The sequence below is a fragment of the Mya arenaria genome, chromosome 3 (assembly GCF_026914265.1).
Source record: "Mya arenaria isolate MELC-2E11 chromosome 3, ASM2691426v1".
NCBI lineage: Eukaryota > Metazoa > Mollusca > Bivalvia > Myida > Myidae > Mya > Mya arenaria.
The window spans coordinates 70,118,317-70,140,108 of NC_069124.1; the positions used below are offsets into that span (position 1 = coordinate 70,118,317).

Consider the following 21,792-nt stretch of genomic DNA (forward strand, 5'->3'; position numbering starts at 1 on the left):
AATTCCAAAAACAATAGCATTTATTTTTGAAGCTGACGGTTTTGAATCTTTAATAGAAACAAGATACAGGCTTACATGGTAATCAGAGGTGGGCAAAGATTTGAAATTATATTTATTACACCAATTACAATACGATTTGAAATAGCAATTATATTGCTTAAAAGTATTTTTTGATTTAGAGGAAATGACTATAGACTTTAAATCTTCATGACAGCTTTTAAGATCTTTAGGAAGGTCTTCACGTGTGTTCCAAATTCCCATCTTAAAGGCATCTGTTAAATGTAAACACAAATGCACATATAATAACTTCACAAAATAATAAATAATGTTAGCACTAAGAATAAGGCTTTACAATTTTCTGATTTAAACGGAAACTGTCGAGGGAACTTCAAAGTTTTAAAATCCCCCCCCCCCCCCCCCCCCCACTCTCGTCATTATATATTTACATTCTTCGCACACGGTATACAGACTTAATTTCATAAATAAAAGTATAAAACACAAATAAACATAATAATTACAATAATTTCTATATTCTGCAATGCATAAAATAATCCTCGCACTCAGAGTACGACTTCGCAAGTATCTGATACAAGCGGAACTGTCCAAGGGACTAAACATATTATGTTATACTTCGCACACAGTGTACGAACCTCATTTACATCAGATGTAAATGGTATAAGAAACACACATTTTCAAATAATATCTTTACGTAAGTTATTTTAAAATAACTACGAAATACGATGATAAAAACCTTATTTTCTCATCTCATTCTCATTTCTCATTTTCTCATTTTCTCATTGGTTACATCATTTGTATTTAGAACCGAACTACCAGAACTCTGCTAGAGAACCTTCTAGCACCAAACACAGAAGCATTATTACAGACAAATATTCCCTGTTCTTTGTCAAATTCCATTACATCAAGAACATAATGTTTCTTGGAAAAATCTGCATCAAACAGAAGAGGCCAGAAAGGTGAGCTTGGCCACTTCGGAACTACCAGCACACCGTGTGCTTGACAAGTCAGCACATGTAAAATAGTCTTGCTGACTAGATAAATAGGAGGTACAAGCCAATTGTTATCATTACCCCAGTTTTGTGTAAAACTGTCAACAGCCTCTGTTTCAAAATCAAAGAACTTCGAATTGTAACGAACTACCTTTCTGTTTTTTGCATTGGCAAATCTGTCAATCGTGAAGGGTCCCCAAATACCATTGAGATATTGAAAGAAATCCAACGTTACCTCCCATTCATCGGTATTTCTGTATTTACTAATGTCATCAGCAATACTATTCAAATCTCTCGGCACCCACTGAATCTCGAGATCTATATTATTGGTGAAACATATACCGAAATTACCTAAAGCCAATTCGTGCAACTCTAACTTGGGACTGCCTACCTTAACTACTTGCACTCACGACTGTGAGTCGGAAAACCATTTAACAGATTTATGAGCAAGCACATCGCCATAAGATCTAAGTGCAAGAAAAACCGCCTTAAGCTCCCTAAAAGTTGAACTTTTTTGACAATCTTCGTCAGACCACATATCATGAAAAATGAAACCTGGACAATTTGCAATATAAGCACCACATGCAAAACCACTAGCATCGCTAAAGACTTTCAACACATCAATGGATGTATCTTTACTCAAAAACCTACAATTGATGTGGTCAATACGATCCATCCAGAACTCAAATTCTGACACACACAAATTGTCAGACGATATAGCAATCCGTCGATCCCAAGAGGGCCTAGACGTAATTTCTACATACAGAAATCTAGTCATGAGTCTAGTGAGATTACCAATAACAGGCATCATGGAAACAATTTTCCCAGTACATTTTGCGAGCTCTCTTGCGCTCACCATAGGCAAGTAACCTGTTACACGGGACAAAACCGTTTTTAAATCTGCAATTCTCCTATCAGGAATACAAACAGAAAATTGTGCACTGTCCCAGAGTAAACCTATCCATTCAAGTCTTTGTACTGGATACCAAACTGATTTTTCTTCATTTACCACAAGACCTGCATCAAATAAACTTTTTCTGACAAATTTAGCATCCTTCGTTGTACTTTCGAAATTCTTGTTAGTACCCCAGCCATCGTCGAGAAACATGACAATCTTAATTGAATTGTATCTCCAATATTTGACAATTTCACGTAATGTTTTAACAAAACAAAAAGGGGCACAACTCAATCCAAACGGAACGACTGAATAACAATAGTATTTTCCGTTTAAACTAAAGCCTAAAAACGTCTGATGCTCTGGGAAAATGTCAATATGATAGTAACCTTTAGACAAATCAAACTTGAAACAAAAGCTATCTTTATCAAAATATTCTATTCCTGTTTTCCAATCTTCAAATGTCATTTTTTCTTTCCAAATACATTTATTTACAATTCTAAGATCTAAAATTAATCTCTTCTTTCCGACAGAATTAATTGACACACTTAAAGGACTCACCACGTATGGAATTGTTTTACTTTCAATAATAAAGCCATTTTTGAGCATGTCACATACAGTTTCCTCAACAAAATCCATATTTAACAATGCCGATTTATTATTGTTTGAAAAGGATTTATCAGGACTTTTCAGAAAGGGGATTTTATATCCGTTTTCTATAGTGTCTACAACATCTGGATTAGCACCAATAGTTTTCCAAAAAGAAACATGTGACTTTAAATTTCCTTTTACACTTATGCCTGAAACTGGACTATACTTGTCTAAACAATGCCTATCAATGTCATTTTCACCCAAACAGTCACTATCATCATGAAAATACTTATCATTGTTTAGGCCCTCCGATGCCGCTCTCTCGTTTGACAGACGACCCGCCGACCAGCTCGCACTCCCGCCGGAAGTGTCCTTTCCGTCCGCAAATGAAACAGATGGCGTTGGTGTTGGCGTTGGACCTCGCTTGGTAAGGGTGGTAGGGGCGAAAAAGCTGCTGTCTATCCCTACCCATGACCATGGATGTCGCTCGATTGGAGAACGCAGGACTGGAGAAGTAGCCTTGGCCGGAAGTCGCTGACGTCACGGTGGCCGTTGGCGGTGGACCAGCGCGGCGAGAAAATGAAACAAAGCTGTTTGAATTATCAGATTTGAGTTTTTTGATTGCCTTGGACTCGGCCTTGCGAATTTTCTTTTCGTCATCACTGTCTGAGCCAATGTCTGGAGTTTCGTACTCCTTAACAGTGGCCCAGCCCCCGGGAGAAGAGTCTGCTAAACGCACAAGTTTGTTTCTATGATTTAATTTCTTTAATGATTCTTTAGCTTTCGCTTTGGCCGTGTCCAAGTTCTCGCAATCAATAAAAGATTGGCAAAGAGAAGAAATGTCCTTATTGAACATGAATTGAATTCTACAGGAAGTGTTCTTGAAACTAGGAATGGTCGGTTTATCCACCGAACTTTTGTTACTACAGAGTTCTTTTTTCAACGTATCTATCTGGGCATCAAAATATTCACGGAACAGACCAAATGCCTGAAACACATCTTCTTTATCTCCCGAGGGCCTACCTTGTTCTCCCTGGCCACGTGGCATGCCAGCTCCTCCTTCCGGTGTGTCGCTACGACCGGCCTCCGACTCCTTCCTCATAACACTGCCTTCTGTTTCCGTCCCCCCAAACATAGCCTAGCAGTGGCTTATTAAATTAAATAGCAATATTAAGTATTTAATTTCTAAATTTCCAATGTCCAAGAAAATAAATAGTGTTCACAATAATAAAACACGCTACTAGTGTACAATGACACGATCCTCTCCGTACCCCACTTGCTTATCGAATGATTTCCCAAATCAGTACATAACCCAATACTTGTAATTTCCTCGAGGAAAATGTAAAACTTATATAAACTACAGTGCCCTATAAAATCTACCTCACAACCGAATTTTACATTATCAATTCCGATAATAAATACATATACACAGGTAAAAATACTTGAAATCAATATGAGTCATATTTTCTCAAGCATGTCAATTGTTCACATTTTTTGTTTATACTCAACAGTTAGCACATCTACAAACTATTTACAAAGTGTTTTATGAAACAAAATTGAAATAAGATGCACATAAAATATTTTACAGGTGTCTCAGATAGGTAATTACAGGTAGATGACATGTAATTACATGTATTTACAGCAGCAAAGTCTGTCATAATTATTTTATCACAGAGCTTACACTAATCACACATTATTCAGAATGGTCTTGTAGTCCTGCTGTGTGTGGTAAATCCTAAAACAATAGGGGTTACACAGAGCTACCTGGCAGTCTGGACACCAGAATGCTGTCTGCTTCCTTTTGTGCCCATCACGATTTCCTGGATTGTCATTGCAAGCAACACAGTCCCGACATGGCTTGGCACGCTTTGCCCCTGGTTTCGCTGGGATACAGTCAGGAAAGTGCCTTCCTGTAAGGCGAGCAGGCTTTCCCCCATTAAGTTTGGTCTTCCTTGACGAACAGACTGCCCACAAGGTCCACTGCCTTCCTCAATCAGGGCCTCTACTATGGACTTCCGAAACCCCTCATGGTCCTTCTTCGGGAAGTTTGTAGAATACTTCTCGTACAATCTGTAGCCGTTTACAATGCATATGTTCATAATGTGGAAAAAAAGCTTTCTCCACCACTTTTTCGTTTTTCTTGCCACTGTGTTGTACTGGCCGAATTGGTCTAGTAGATTAACGCCTCTAATATGCTTACAATAATCAACTATCGTCGAGGGCTTCCGGACATAGACGTCTGTGCCATACTTTTTCTTTCACATAACACTCATCATTGGGTTATGGATGGTCGACAGCGTGTGGACGTCGCGTTTGTCCTTGAACTTCATGGCAAGTATGTTGTTGCCAGTTCTGTGGTATCTTCTTAAAAAGTATCAATCTTGAGAACAATGTTCAGCTTACATTTCAACCATACCAGTATCAAAGATATTAGTTTCTAATTTCTGGGATCATATGGCTGAATTGTTGGTCTTTTTCGTCGTGCCCCAGAGTGCCACCACCTGCATACAGCAGGTCGAGGATCATACTCCTTAAGTGGAACACCTGTAATTTGAAAATCCTTAGGAATTTTGTTGTTTAATATGGTCAGTCAAATTAATTAGGCAGGAGTCAGATCAATAATCTGTGTTTAAAAAGAAAAGATTCTAGATGGTTGTATACAACTCTTTCTAAGATTTTTGAATCTATACATAGTATGCTTACAGGTGGATAGTTTGACACATCAGATCTGTTGTTGTTTTTTAAACAATGGTTTAACTTTAGCATCGTTATCAGAAATGTTACAGGTATCTTTAGAAACGGTGCAGCATCTTTTAAAAATTGTGCAGGAATGTTATCTAATCCTGTGCTTTTTGAACAATTAAGTTTACATAGTTCTTTGTAAATGTATTCTTCACTAACAGTGTAAAGTCTAAATTTAACAAAGTCAGGATTTCTATCTTTATAAAATTTGTTTAATTAAAACAATCAGACTCATAGTTGAAATTTTTTTATGGGAAAGGTAGTTTTTCTACATAAGTTGAGGCTATGGTTGTAAAAAAGTATTAAAATAGTTTGCAATCTTACATGGTTCAAAACAATTTTCATTATCAATGTTCAAAACAATATTTTACTATATCCAGGATTTTTTAAATCTGACCACAGCTTTTTTGGATCATTTTTATTTTCTTCAGACTTGTTTGACATATATTCTGATTTGGCCTTAATGACTTCTTTCTAAACAAGGTTTCTATAAAACTGATATTTATTTAACATCTCCTTCTGTTTGTATTTTTTGAAAATAAAATAAGAAGCATCTCTTTGACTGATAAGTTCCAGAATGTTTAAGATTATCCTTTTCTGGGTTCCGTCTTTCGGTGATCGCCAGATCTTCATGAACGTATAAGCATTCTCCACCACCTTGTCTGTTCCGGTCTTTTCTGATCACATTGTATCCTTGAATATGTATTTCCGAGTCCATAACTGGATTGTCCAGCCAGGTCTCTGAAAACGCTATGGCTGCAAATCTATACTTTGACGTTAAAAGTCACCCTTCTGGCAACTTTGGTAAAAGAGATCATATGTTGAAATTAATAAAATGAAGTCCTTTATGTTCAAAGCAGTTACAATAAGGACACGATTCTGTAAAACTCTCATGATTGTCATGTAAACCTGCATTAAGAAAATTGTAGTCATCACTAAGATAAAAAGTTAATATTTTAAAAGTACATATCTGACAAGTAAAATAAAAAGATTCATTGGATTTGCATACGTTTCAGTAGTTGGTATCACCAATATAACCAGAGCATCTTATATGTGTTTGGATTTCACAAATATCCCAGTTGACAGATTCACTACGGGCAGTTACTGAAAAGGGAAATCTTGGTTGTCTCCCTTTTTTCATATTTGACAATCCTGAATTATCGACATCTATCGAATAATTGTCTTGTTCAATTAGTCCAGGGTGCTGGTGCATGTCACCACGCAGTAGATGAGAAATATGTATCTTGAATTAACCTTGGCATAATATTTCTGAAGGCTTTTAATAGTTCTCATTGATGGTACAAAATGGCTGTGTGCCACTTCAACCACTTGGGGCGAAAGGTACGAAAGTATTACAAATGTGAAAATACTTTTTTCTGTAGAGTCAAAACAATTGACAGGTGTTCTTTCGACTGGAGAATACTTATGTTTTGTTTTAGGCTTGTTTATACATCGTATTCGAATGCTTTTGAATATATTTGAAGAAGTATATAAGCGACTAAAATTCCACAAACAGCCAATTTTAAACCAAGTGTCAAAAGGAAAAACTACAGCCTCCAAGTATCAAGCATCATTTTCTTAAAATGTCAATACATATAGCACAATTACTCATTTTTTATATGTTGAAAGAGAGTTGCATATCAAAATCTATTATATTGTCTCTGCACAAATAGACAAGCTAAAAATTATTTCAACACATGTGTACACATCATGATAAGTTAACAGTACATTTTTGTTTGTTTAGTCACTATCCTTTCTGTTTAGTAAGTGGCACACATATCCTTGTTTGCCTCCTAATGTCAAGGCTTAAAAATAAGCAACTAATGTTAATGTCCTTCAGACAAGCAATGTTCAACTTGCTTGTGACTTTGACAGCTAGAATGTTTCTGTTCAAGTTTTCACAATCCAGTATCTCTATTAATGCTATGGTTTCATTCTCATGTAAGCGAATGAAAAACTTCACATATCCAAAATTGATTGCATCACGGTTGGAACAAACTGTGGAATTAATTAATGTCAAAACTAAATACAAGTTTGACATCCTCTCAACATATTATACACGACTAAACACGTAATATACTAAAATGAATGCATAAACATGTATAATTATGTTCATTGAAATGTAATGTCAACGCTAGGTATGCTGATAAGCCAAGCTTTAGATGTGAACAATGTGTTCAACCCGCAGAATTAGCTTGGGTGATTCAGTTCAGCTTGCAGCTCCATAAAATATTTCATGTTGGCGTAAAATTATATTTATGTAGTACAGATTTGGTTACCGGATTTAACTTTACTACATTTGTTTTATGATATAAATGTTTATCACTGAAATAGAAAAATATTATATTAGAAACATTGTTACACACATAATAATTATGTATAACTGAAAACTATCATCTCTGGTGAGCGAAACATGTCATGCAAATATATACTTGAACTTTACTCATATGTTTCACAGCTTTTTTGTTCATGAATGCCACGCCTCATCTGAAATGCTATCATGGATACATTATTATTTTCTGTTCCTGTACCATGTAAGGAATGTAGTTTTATCATATTATGACCATAAACTTATGTCTTAATCTGTGCAACAAGCGTTTCTAATCATTGATTAAACTTGCTCCGATTTTTCTGTGATGTTTATGTGTCAGATATTGTTAAATGTTTTTATAATAAAATGTTAGCTAAGAATTGCTGTTTTGTGTTCTTTATGTATACTTCAGCATTTGCTTATAACTTTTAAGCATTCTTCAAAACAATGTTGCCAGGCCTCCTGGCCATGCTTATGATTAAATCAAACGATTTACTTGGTCAACTTGATATATGCCAGTGAAGCACCAACATCAAGATGACCACTGTAACAATCATGAAACAATTCTTAGAAATGTTGTATTATCAACATTGTTCTTTGAACATGCATTAAATTGATGGAAACTTGATGGCATTGCATGACAGTGATGCCAATAAAACAACAAAAACACAAATACTATAATCAGCGATATCCAAGGTGACCTTGACCCTTAACCCACCTACATAATTTTTGAATGTGACATTCAGTCTTCTCATTGTGAACATTTTGAGCCAATGATTGAGTTATGTTCAAATCCCTCTACGATTCCATTGATTGTGATATCAACCTTTATCTGACAGACACGTGTCTAGTGGGTGACATGCTGTCTTCTTATACTAAAGTGAAAGTTAAAACAAATTAAGCACAATTTCTATTTCCAGGGACACCCAACAAGAAGAGTTTCATTGTTGAAAATCGTTCGTTCCACATTATTTTCAAAAATTAATTCTTTAGTGCCTGACCAAGTTGCAACCTGGACAATTTAAGCCGAAATACAAGACCCGTTTTAGTGACCTTTGACATACAGACATGGTTCATGTGCCCAACACCATTTTTATGCCCACCAAAGGAGGGCATATTAAATCCCATTCTTCCAGGCTGTATTTTACTTTGTCCTGCAGGGAGGATTTTTTTATAAAGACAATGTGTTGCATGTAAGACCCATGTCACTACCTTCAAGGTCAAGGTCACACTTACAGGTTCATGAAGATGGAATGCTGATTATAATTTTGTTTATGCATACACATGAGTATAGTTGGTCATGTCCATGCTGTATATTGGTCACGCAGGGAGGGAGTGCTAAAAATGACTATGCACATGTGTTCCGTACATAAAGACAAGGTGCCTTTTGCAAGACCCACATCCTTTCCACAAAGGTCAAGGCCACATTGACTTGTTTATCATAATTATGGAATGCTTCATATATGCATATATAGTAAAGTTGGTCGTGTCCAGGCTGTAACTATGTCATGCACAGTGTGATAAATTGGCACATGTGTTCAGTACATAAAGGCACCGTGTCGCATGAAAGACCCTTGCACATGTGTGTGGTACAAAGAAAAGACGTGTTGGGTGCAAGACTAATGTCCCTACCTCTTTCTGCATCACTCCGGCAACATTGACATCAACCATCATGGGCACTTGCATTATGCTTAAAGTTTATGCTAGCTCTTCCTGAATGTTGGCATATTAGTGAATGCATAATCCATTTAACTGAATGGCACTTTGGGGGCATTTGTCACTTACTGTGACAGCTCTTGTTTCATTGTGAACATTTTTTCAAAGATTTATTAAAAAAAAACCCACCAATCCCTAGCCCAGTTACAGCCTGGAAAAGACAAGACAACACAACACACAAAGTTGTTACTTTGAATGCCATCTTAAATCCTTCTGTGTTGAAAGTAGTTAAGAATAGAGCTGTCTTTGGAACATGGATGCCCCCAACAACTTGGTCATTTTCAGGGCCTTGCCAAATAATAGTGTGTGCACTATATTAGTCTGTGCGTCCATCCACATTTTATTTATTTTTCTCAATGACTCAAAAATCATCAAAGATATCAACATTAAACTTCAGTCATTTGATTGCAATAAATAATCTCTTATAATGACTAAGGTAACTCTATATAAATGTTGTCAGATTTATGGCCCTTTTTAAACCTGTTCGAATTCAACAATTGGATTTGTTTTTCATCAAGGCTTACAACAGTTTGGAAGGAATTGAATGAAACTTAAAGCAAAAATTAATCACATTGCAAACTTTTGTATAATATAAAAACTATCACTTTGTGACTCATTGTTACATAATAGCCTCCCTTGTTAAGAAAGACTATGTTCATGCACTGGCCTTATAGTGGAAGAAGTGAATGAAAATGTAAAGGTTGATTACCTAATTATTATCATGAGTGGTGCAAGTAAACCATTCAAGGGGCATATTTCTGTTGCAAATTGCATCCCTTGGGAAGAAGTGTTTAAGTACATGAATTAGCTTTTTATCAGACCTTGGAAAAGTTTTGAATGAAAGTGAGTGAAGCTTTACCATGTCACGAACATGAAGTTCAAATTCTGACCTGATATTCTAATGTTGCCTCATCTCATCTTAATAGTTGTGGCCTTAAAGGGACTGTACACCAGATTGGCACCAAAAAAGGTTTTTTTCTGTAACGAATCTCGGGACAATTATTTAATAGAATGTGTTACGCTTTAATATCATTATTGTAAATAAAGTACCAAAATGTAAAAAAAAAATTGTGTCGGAGACTGGGTTCGAACCCGTGTCGCCAAAATTGCAGTCTAACGTCGTACTGACTGAGCTACAAAGGCTTACTCTAATTGGGTGACATAATTAAGCTATAATAAGCTATAAACCTAACTCGGTAATATCACATGATAACATCGACCAGCCAATCACGCATAAGAAATGAATTCTACTAGGTAGTAATACACAGTAATCTTTTTTAATGGAAAATTACAAAATAACTACTAAACTTAAATAAATTTTAAACTATGTGGTACTTCAGTTAGTAAGTTTCAATGCATTGTACACATTAATACCAAGTTTATGACAGTTTTTTTCAACAATTTTCTTTTTTTCTTGCAAATTGATCATCTGGTGCACAGTTGCTTTAAATAATTCTTACACTTTTGGCTACATTGAAGTTTAATGGATATTACTTTAAAACTTGGTACACCATTGTTACTCGGATACTTGGTACACAGTATCACCATAGTTACTGAGATACTTGGTACACAGTATCACCATAGTTACTGAGATTCTTGGTACTCAGTATCACCATAGTTACTGAGATACTTGGTACACAGTATCACCATAGTTACTGAGATACTTGGTACACAGTTTCACCATAGTTACTGAGATACTTGGTACACAGTATCACCATAGTTACTGAGATACTTGGTACACAGTATCACCATAGTTACTGAGATACTTGGTTCACAGTTTCACCATAGTTACTGAGATACTTGGTACACAGTTTCACCATAGTTACTGAGATACTTGGTACACAGTATCACCATAGTTCACGAGATACTTGGTACACAGTATTGCCATAAATACGAAGATATTTGTAACACAGTATCACCATAGTTACTGAGATACTGGCTACATAGTATCACCATAGTTAGTGAGATACTGGCTACATAGTATCACCATAGTTAGTGAGATACTTGGTACACAAAAATTGCCATAATTACCGAGATACTTGGTACACAGTATCACCATAGTTACTGATAAACTTGGTACACAGTATCACCATAGTTACTGAGATACTTGGTACACAGTATCACCATAGTTAGATACTTGGTACACAGTATTGCCATAATTACCGAGATACTTGGTACACAATATCACCATAATTACCGAGATACTTGGTACACAATATCACCATAATTACCGAGATACTTGGTACACAATATCACCATAATTACCGAGATACTTGGTACACAATATCACCATAATTACCGAGATACTTGGTACATAATATTACCATGAAGAATAGTAGTGTTGTCTATTTGGCCTTTTAAAGCCTTCTCATCATTGACTTTTATGCCCTTGAATACCTCTTTACACTTCCCTATAAAGCAGTTTTAACATGTGCTTTGCCCAATGGCTCGATGTGGTGAACATGTGACAAGTTATTTTGAAATCCATACATTGGATGAGTTATGGAGCAGACATGAAAAATGGATATCTGACCTTTGACCCAACCCAGAATACTTTTGGGGAGCTTTTTTATTGTAAAGTTTTATGTGAATGTCAGTAACACTTTCTAAGCCAATATTTTATATTTCACACAATGCCAAATGCCATGACATAAGTTATACCAATACCTTGCCAGTTTCTTTAAAATACGGACAAGCCTGTTTCATAAACAGCATTCATTTTACCATCTGGTCATGTTTTGTGGGGGGACACCACTGCACAAGTCACTGACGATTAAGAGGTACAGAATAAAATGGTCACAGGCCCCATCCTTCTGAGGAATTAAGAAAAACAAACACATATTACATAGCTAACAAGTATATTTGCAATAATGAAAAATGACAAGATAATATGAAATTGAAAAACGAAACAATATAGGAACAAACTGTAATTTGAATGTGTTAATACATTACTTGAATCCTGCTTATATATAGTAGCAAGCAAAGATCACAATTTTAAGGACAAAAAAAAATAATTTAATTTTTTTATACTGGAAATAAATTCTGATTGTTCCAAATGATAATAAATGTAGATGTAGCAGATCTCTCCAAGATTGATTTGATGACAACTACAAACAAACTGAAACCATCACCATATTGCAACCAAAATATAATGTTGTACATATATAATAAAAAAAAATCATTTAAATAAATTAAGAGTTTCTCAAAATCACATGTTACGCCTGTAGGGGGAGCAAATCATTTTTCAAGTAAAGGTCACCATGATCTTGGACCTAACTGACCCCAAGATCAATAGGAGTCATCTACTGACCGTGACCAATGTGCATACCAAGTTTGAAAACTCTACAACAAGTTAATGAATTGTTTTCCATGGAAATGAAAATGAGCTGACAATGCAGACGATGCTTGACGAAGTAATCCTGACGTGTCTGCCACGCTTCACAGGCGACACAAAAACAAATATAATCAGAAATGTAACCTGAACACATAACTGTGTACTTTTATGCAAACTGTACTTTAAGCTAAAAGAATAGTACATTGTATTTGTTTTGATTATGGTCGTCCTCTTAGTTACAGCAGTTCAGAAACAACCTGACAGTGTTCGACTGTATCTGGAAGAGAGATGGCTGATCTATAGCCAATTCAATGTTATAACATTTATCAACTGAAATGAATATTGTGTTTATTTTGGATTTCATATGACATTTAATATCTTCTGAGCTATCAACAATTCTGAAACAAGATAGATAAAAAAAATTGCCTTAAAGGGGCTGTCTCACGTATTGGCATCAAAAAGTTTTTTTCTGTTACGAATCTCAGGACAATTATCTAATAGAATGTGTTACGCTTTGATATCATAATTTTAAAAAAAAGTACCAAAATGTAAAAAAAAAATTGTGTCGGAGACCGGGTTCGAACCCGTGTCGCCAAAATTACAGGTTAGCGTCGTACTGACTGAGCTACAAAGGCTTACTCTAATCGGGTGACATAATTAAGCTATACACCTACCTCGGTAATATTACGTGATAACACAGACTAGCCAATCATGCATCAGGAATGAATTCTACCTGGTAGACATACCCAGTAATCTTTTTTAATGGAAAAATACCAAATAACTGCATAACTTAAATAAATTGTAAACTATGTGGTACTTCAGTTAGTAAGTTTCAATGCATTGTACACTATGATGATCGATGCCAAGTTTATATCAGTTTTCGATAATTTCTCTTTTTTTTCGCTATTTTATCATACGTGAGACAGCCCTTTAAGTCAATAAACATATTCGAAACACACATCTACAGTAAAAAAAAAATACATGTTTAAATAAATTAAAAAAATAATAATCTAATGTACATGTTATATAGACTTACTTCAACAGTAAAATAGGAAACAAGATAGATCTTAACAGTTCATATTTTCTGTTATGAAAGACAAGTAACAATGCTATTGCACTACAAGATTGGAATTCTCAGATTTTTAGTACAGTTATATAAAAAATGTAACATAATAAAAAATAACAAGATGGAATCATAATAAACAGAAGTTTCATCTTACATAATTCTCATTCTGATTGTGAATGCTTGTTGCTATGAACATTCATATCACCTGACTACCAGGCTGTTATGCACAAAGCCCATCAATAAAGCACAACCAATTCTTGAGCTGTTTTACATAGCAAAATTAAGGTATTTCAACCACAATAGCTTAACTGTTCAAACTTGTTAACCCAAAATAATATTAGTTTAAAATAATATTGGTACCATTTGAAGCTAGTTTTGCCTTTTTCATACATACAAGTTATTTACACTTGTCAAACAAAGTACAGACAAACGCCATGCTTATTTTTTTTACGGCAATGTTTTTTTCTCATTTTTGAATAATAAACAGACCTCTTTCAAATAGAACTATTAGTATATATAGGGTCAAGAGACACAGAATTCAGCACTGCAGAGGGTGGAACTCTAAGACAAGGGCACAGGAAGCATATGCCAACACTTGTCTGTCTTTTCTCAGTCAGCCAAGGCGTGTAATTCAACAAGACTTAAGCCGGAGTGACTTGTTACACACATGTGTGATGTTATTAACAGACATAACAAGTTTCTTGTGAACATCTTATAACTGTTTTTTAGCTTCTGGCCAGCATTAAGTTTTTTTGAATGATGCATACAGCCACCTCAAAGCCGTAAATATACCTTGATTTTGTTTCTAAAAGAAAACGCAACAACCTAATGACTACATGTAACTGATTTGTGGGTCTTACACCCTAACATGAAACATATACTTTATCAAAATTAACAGGAATGTACAGGTAGATAAGTTAAAGAAACCAACAAGATTGCACTAACACTTGAACATAACCAACAATAATTCATACCACAGCACTATTGATTGAAGTTAACAATACCCATGTTTTCCACAAACTTAAAAACAACAACCCTAATGTGGTTAATGGTTCATGTATGAATGCATGTGTATGTAATATATTTTGTAAAACAACAGAATTTACAACAGTTTAACTTAAAGAACACTATATAACCTCACAAATTACGAAGGTATAAATAGACTAATATGTAAAAAAGAGCATTATGCTTTACATGATGTTGGCATAGTATAACAACATATATGTTCACAGACAAAGGTCAATAGCCTAAGGTGTTACACTGTAAAATAAACAACACTCTACAATGCATCTGATACTATATATAGATGCAGTTGTTTGTTAACACAACATCTTTTGCTACTTTTCTTAAGCTGGTCAAAAGTTTAATCAAGTAGCAGAATGCATAAACATGTACACAATAAAGCAATACTTAACATTTCGTATGCATATTTTTTAACAGACCACACTAAACAGTGGTCAAGAGTTTACATGGGTGTCTACTCACTATTCATTTTGGAATGATATATCTCCATCACTATGTATATTTTGAGTGACAGATATATGCTGTTTCTATGGAAAATTATCATCAACAACACAGTCACATAGTGACAGGCAATTGCAACAATTTTCCTCAACAGCGCTAATCTAACAGCACCATAATGTGCAGATACCTTCAAGTTTCTCATCTGTCTTTTATCTAGCTAAGCACTGCTTTTGTGATTAATATTACACAGGTACACAATGAAACCCATGTTCTCCAATGGTATAACTTATATATATATATGATGTAAGTGTATATACAGCATTATTCACACACACCAAGTCAACACCGAGATACCAGTCTATTTTTTCTGCATCATATGCTCCTCTAGGTGTCGGACCTCTGACTTCAGCTTTACAAACTCCTTGGCGACCTCATCATTGGTTCGCTGTGAGAGAATGCGCAGGATTGTCCAGCCGGTCTCATCCAGGTGGAGCCGCTTACCCAGGGAGCACCAGCACGCGCAGCTGCCTTTCTCTGCGATGTCGCGTAGCTGCATCACTGACATGCCAATCAGGTGATCTTCCCGCGCAAAACAGTAGTCCTTTGAACAGATGTGCAACTCGTATGAACTCGGCTCATCTTCGTTGCCGAGAATGCTGGAGAAGGTAAAACATAATTTTAATTTTTTTTTATAATTGTTTATTCATGAAGAACATGCTAGTTAAATATGAAGTGTCTTTCTGCACATCCAAGCATTTATTTTTGATAGTCAAAATGTTCTTGCATTAAGAGATCAACAAAACCTAATTTAATTATTTCATTTATATCAGACAATCATTAACTTACAAGTGGAATGTCTCGTTAAATTTTGGTGACCAGTTATTGCTCTTTGACTTTGTTGAGTGCTTTCGTTTCTTGTCACTGAGGTGCGGCCCGATCATGTTCACCTCAACAAACGGACGGAACATTCCCGTGGTCTGCCACTTCAGGTCATTGGCTGCAACAACTGTAATAAAATGGTTATGAATTAGACATGTCAACATTCGAAATTCCTGTTTGTAGATACCTGTGTGTATTGATATGTTGAATCATCTTTTAATACTGTATAAAGTTAAAGCAACAACTTTATAAATATGTAAAGAAATCAAAATAAATATTTGGTCAAATTTACTTTACCTGCTGTTAAAAGCAGATTAAAATACAACTATAAAATTGATAAAACTGTGAGTTTATGGAATTTTAATTGTTATTGTCAGTAATTTCAGCGGCGTACCTTTCACAGTGACTTTGTGTTCACCAGTACCAGGGTGGGTAAACAAGTCTACCTGTATGGAGACCTCACCCACAATCTCCCTCTGCGTGTCCTGTGACGTCTGCGTGTTTACAAACGTCTTGATGAGCGTGTCTGTCGTCTGTGTGTACAATGACAGAGCATAGCGCAAGGACTGCAACTCGGAGCTTTTCTCAAGGAAATTCTTCTTAAGGCCCTGGCCACCTGCATGGAAGTAGATCTTGATGGCTTCAAGGGCGGTGTCAAGAACCGCACACTGCTTTGGCGTAAGGTTCTTCTCTGCCTCCTTTGACATGTCCTGGAAAGTTGGGAAACAGTAACAACTCAAATGGAGAGTTCGGTTTATTACTAACTATCATATTTATGAAGTTGGCATTTGCTTTACATTACAAAATTACCCAAAAGTTATTCTGCAAACAATAATTTTCTCTGAATAAATTTATGGATCTTTAAAACTTACACAAAGTTTCATACATCTGGTATTTTAATTGATCAATACATCTTATAGAACCATCCATTGTTTTTATTTATATTTTTTTTGTGAGAAATGTCTAACACAAACTATATAACTTAATGTCATAACAATGAAAAGTATACACAACAAATAACTAATTATAAAAACTGGTCAACAAGTTATATATAAGGCTTTATCATTAAATTAAAAGGTATATTAAAAAAACATTTAAAAACTCGCTACATGAGCACTGCAATAAGGGAACATTGCTACAGAGAAACACAGGATAAACACACAAACATCAAACACATTCAATAAACAGAATCTATGAATTAAATTGTTTGCCAACATTATCAATTCATCAAAAATGACAGCCATGTTCTTTCATTCTCTTGTTGACATTTCCAAGGGACTTAACAAATATTTGAATCAGAGTGATGGGTCCTTACACAACTTGTTTGCATAATGTCATTGGTGACATGTTTCCTAGTTCCATGACAATATCAAATGGTTTATGATAAATAGACAAAAACAATCTGACATTTTTCAAACAGACAACAATGATGGAACCATGGCAACAACATTGTATACCTAAACTGTTTTTTATAAAAAACAGACAAGTGAAAAAGAAATGTCTCTAGACAGTTTTATGACAGTTATAATAAACTAAACTTCATTTTTTCATGTGATGAAAGAATAACACATCAAATATGAAAAATAGCAAAAAACAGGCTTCACAGCAAATAACAGATGTGAGTATAAAAGAGGGTGTGTTGAAGGGGTTGCCACACTACACGTTACAACATGAGGGTGCGTGGATGGGTTTACCACCTGAATCATAGGCACATTCATGGGCATTTGGCTAACATGGTTGAGGAAGAGGCGGGAAACATCCTCTATCTTAGCCTGAGCACTCCCGGGCAGCACTATGAGCTGAAAACACACACCCACCACCAATGTTAAACACTCGCCTTCACTTTAAACCCTGCTGCCAGCAATACTCATGACGTGTTGTCTCATTTTCACCCCCATTTGCTCATGATTCATATGATTTTGTAAAGAATCAATACTGAAGTTAATTGGTCTAATATGATTGTTTTTTTATTTGAGTTGTTTTTAAATGCCACAGTTTGTGAATGTCTCATCTACTGTTTCACACAAACTTAAATTGAGATAGATAACACATGCATTTGCCTTTGAAACTATTTAGTAAGAGTATCAGAAAGTTTCATACTGGTTTTACGAAAGATATCAATATATTGAAATTCAAAACATACATGTACTTCAGCATAATTCTTTGCAAAATGTTGAAACCATTTTCCCGATCATCATAAGAATGCATTCTAAAATGGCTATAAGATGATTACTAAGTTTACACATCGTAATATAAGAAAGAAAAGGGAGGGTTAATGTAGAAACTGGTTGAGTATACAGCAAGCATGTCAGGATACAGGATTATAACAAACAGGGTTCAAAGCTCAACAAAAGAACTATGCTTGACAACGTTATTTAAATTGAATTGTCCAGCTTTTTTCATTTGTGATAATTTATATATATGGGTACAAGCATAGCTCTCAAATATCTATATAATAATCTAGCCAATTCTGCGGCAACCACAAGACTTGAAGCAGCTGTAACCATAACAACAGTCATGTGAGCCTGATCATGTGACCTGGTCATGTGACCTGGTCATGTGACTTACTGCTGCAAACAAGAGGAGCTTGGGCAAGTACATTTCATCATGTACACGTTTAGCTGCTAGAGTTAAGAACTGTAAATGTAATAGTGGATAAAAAGCTAAAGTATACTGTTCACTAATGGTCTTGTCCTGTTTCGGCTTCTAAAATAAGAGCATGTTATGTGATGTCTAAAGCGCAAAACCAACCCTGCAGTTTGGTTGTCTGGCATTTATCAGAGATGGCTGACCAAAAAGTACAGGTTGTTCTGTTAAACATTGGCAAAATAAAGAAACGAATACCAGCTGATTTTAACAATCAGTTCAAATTTGCATTTAAATGATTTATTTGTTTTTTCTCTAAGATTCATGTCATCACCATCTCTGACATTTAGTCAGACTACCTGAACTCTATCACCAATGTTAGCAACTCATGACATGTTACACCTGGTTAGCAAAATACCTTATCATCATTCTGCAAAACATAAAAGAACATTCATTTGTAAAATTTGAAGATCAAAGTTAGATTAATTAATTGAGGTCATGTATTACTAGTAATATCATCTTGAATTGTTTAAACTATTATTAATATTATTACATGTGATGTTTCTTGAATCAAATCAATATACATCTTAAAAGATACCACATTACACATTTCAAATACATGATACATTGGAGCTCCATCTCACGATTTCAGGGCTACAGACATGATAATTACAAATGAAATAATCATTAAAGAAAAAATCTGTATTTATGTTCCATAAATGTTCCATGTTAGGATAGAAACTTCAGTTAAAAGCTAGTTGGAATGCTGATGTGGTAATTATGCCTGTTATCCCAATGATGTACTATTGTTTTGACTTCTATCATCATGTTTGACATCAAGTTTAGTATACAATATCAGCAATGCATGGTCTTAATTCATGCAATTTCACAGATATCGTCATTTATTTTTCAATACTCCTTTTCAAAATGTCATTTAACTGAAACACCCGATACAAGTTTCATACAGCCAGACTAGCAAAATAATCAATGAGCTTTCAAGGAGATTTTAAGGTACTTTTTTGTGACCTACAAGGACAATCTTAGATAACAAACAATGAAAATAATGTATATTTTCAAAGAGTATTATTAATAGCAAACCATGAAAATAACTTGTATTTATGATGTAGTAACCTGTAAACATTCTAATTGTCCTTTCAATTTATTGTCTAATCCATAAGCACAGTTTTTTTCTCTTTCGCCGTTCTATTACAGTTTGAATAGAATTGTAAATACATGTGTATGTCTTGGATATAACTGGTGCCATGGTGGTACTTGTAGGCAGATTTCTTGTTTTTCCGAATTTTCGTGAGATTTCAGGGCTGACCCTCCCATAGAACTGATGTCAATTACTTAAATGCAATGTTTACTCACTGATAAGTCATGGTCGACCAGCCTAGAAAAAGCAAAAGCCACTTTTTCTTGAAAACACAAGAAATTACAGCAAAATGAAACTGGAAAGAGAAATAGACAGAACTGGTGTCCATGTAAATAGTACCACTGGAGTTTAAAACCTGACCATATCTGTACCGTCATACACCACAACAGATTTAAACAGCAAAGAGTAATTGGGGAAGTTTTCAAAATCGAAGTTATTTGTTTAGATGGACCCTTTTTTATTACATACACTTTATTCACAGCAAAGCAAAGAAATTGAAGGACTGATTCTGAAAATACAAGCAGTTTTCAAGGCAAAATAAAAATTTAAGTAGTTTTAAGAAGTGTTTTGCAAATTTAAGGACTTTTTATCCAGAAGCCTATAATTTATGTACTTTTAAAGTCAGTGCGTACACTGCAATAAAATAATAAAAGCAAATATATCTAACAGTCCATAATCGCGAGATGAAGCTCATAAAATAGATAATAAACCTGCATTTTATTCATGCCATTCTATTTTATAAAATTTTATTTCATGAGATCAATTTGGGAGTGTTTCCATCCATATCTCTGGGTTACAAAGGGAGCTAACCTGTCTGGGGTCTGAGAGGGGAGGTAACACCACTGTCTTCTCCATAGTGTACATCACAATCCTCCACAACTCCTGCAATATCACAAGCAATTCAGTGATGAACTTCTCAGCTTAACATGTAGCTCTATAAAAAATGACACCTTTAAAGTGCGGCTTCACATTTATTGCTATTGCAAGAAAATAATGAACAGCTCACAAAAAAGGATAAAATTTATTGGCTTTAACATTGAAAAGTACATGTACTACAGAAATCAAAATTGCTTTTTATATATTTAATTACATTCTTATCCCTTATGCTCTACAGGTCATGCAGTTGTTAGTTCAGTATTGACAGTGAAATTACCTTGAGCAATCGTTTCAGCACGGTTTTCTCGCACACTTGAGCAAACATGGACAGGCTGCAAACAGTTTCATTAGCATTCAGCAGGTTAGTTACATACACTAATACATGCACATCTGCTTGCAATCACAAATTAAACAAGCATATTATAATGCAATACCTCTTTGGGTTCAATAACATACTTCACTTAAATGCTAGTAAGGAACAACAAGATCATTAATCTTCATCATTAAACCCCCAAACATACACATTTACTGTTATTAAGTGGGCAATTCCTATATTCATATGCAGTCCTGTGAGTGGCATAAATAGCCATAATAAGCAATAACTTGGGGAAACAATTTTGGAAAGCAATTTGGCTTTGAAGATTGTAACAAGCCAATGCATATAAAATATTAAAAGTATGGGAGCACTTAACTAGTTCCAGGATAGCAAACCTGTGTCAATAACTTAACAACTGTCATCAGTATTTTTTGTTATTACCAGAAATGATTTCCACTTCATGCCCATAACCCAAGCCAAACCACACTCAGATGTATTCTATACCTGCCATCTAGAAGGTCCATGAGTGGTCGGAGAACCATGTCGCTCTCCTGCTGTATCGTGGTCCGCTGCGATGGCTGGTTTAAAGACACCTGACCTGTACCCTTCACCTTCGACAACAGCGAGCTAAGCTCCTGCAAACAACACTAAAAAAATAAAATCGGTTAAAATCTAGGGTAGATAGCTACACATTCACGGCTTTTTTTTCAAGTTCTGACCATTTCAAACAAGGTTTATTTTTAAAAAAAATGGTTGAATATACCAATCACTTCTATATATCTTTTAGTTTTCATGAATATAAGACAAAATATGACACTCCCAAAGTTCGAGTAATCCATAATGTAAAAGGCAT

The 21,792-nt window shown here is 35.1% G+C and overlaps 1 protein-coding gene across 20 annotated transcripts in view; it reads right to left on the reverse strand.

The window, feature by feature from the left end:
• Positions 1 to 12,103: 12,103 nt before the first annotated feature.
• The window catches only part of LOC128229128 (protein unc-13 homolog B-like), a 105,673-nt gene continuing 95,984 nt past the window's right edge, over positions 12,104 to 21,792 (reverse strand). For 10 of the 20 annotated variants that reach the window (XM_052940830.1, XM_052940825.1, XM_052940824.1 and 7 more), the window contains 7 exons: positions 21,444 to 21,586; positions 20,901 to 20,955; positions 20,558 to 20,629; positions 17,703 to 17,804; positions 16,400 to 16,715; positions 15,973 to 16,132; positions 12,104 to 15,782 (listed from right to left, as the gene is read on the reverse strand). In XM_052940830.1, the coding sequence (XP_052796790.1) occupies positions 15,485 to 15,782; positions 15,973 to 16,132; positions 16,400 to 16,715; positions 17,703 to 17,804; positions 20,558 to 20,629; positions 20,901 to 20,955; positions 21,444 to 21,586 (1,146 nt within the window). In that variant the 3' untranslated portion in view covers positions 12,104 to 15,484. Of the gene's footprint in view, positions 15,783 to 15,972; positions 16,133 to 16,399; positions 16,716 to 17,702; positions 17,805 to 18,573; positions 18,643 to 18,679; positions 18,712 to 19,009; positions 19,022 to 20,557; positions 20,630 to 20,900; positions 20,956 to 21,443; positions 21,587 to 21,792 lie in introns of those variants that run through there. The other 10 variants (XM_052940835.1, XM_052940823.1, XM_052940834.1 and 7 more) reach the window with 8 other exon arrangements.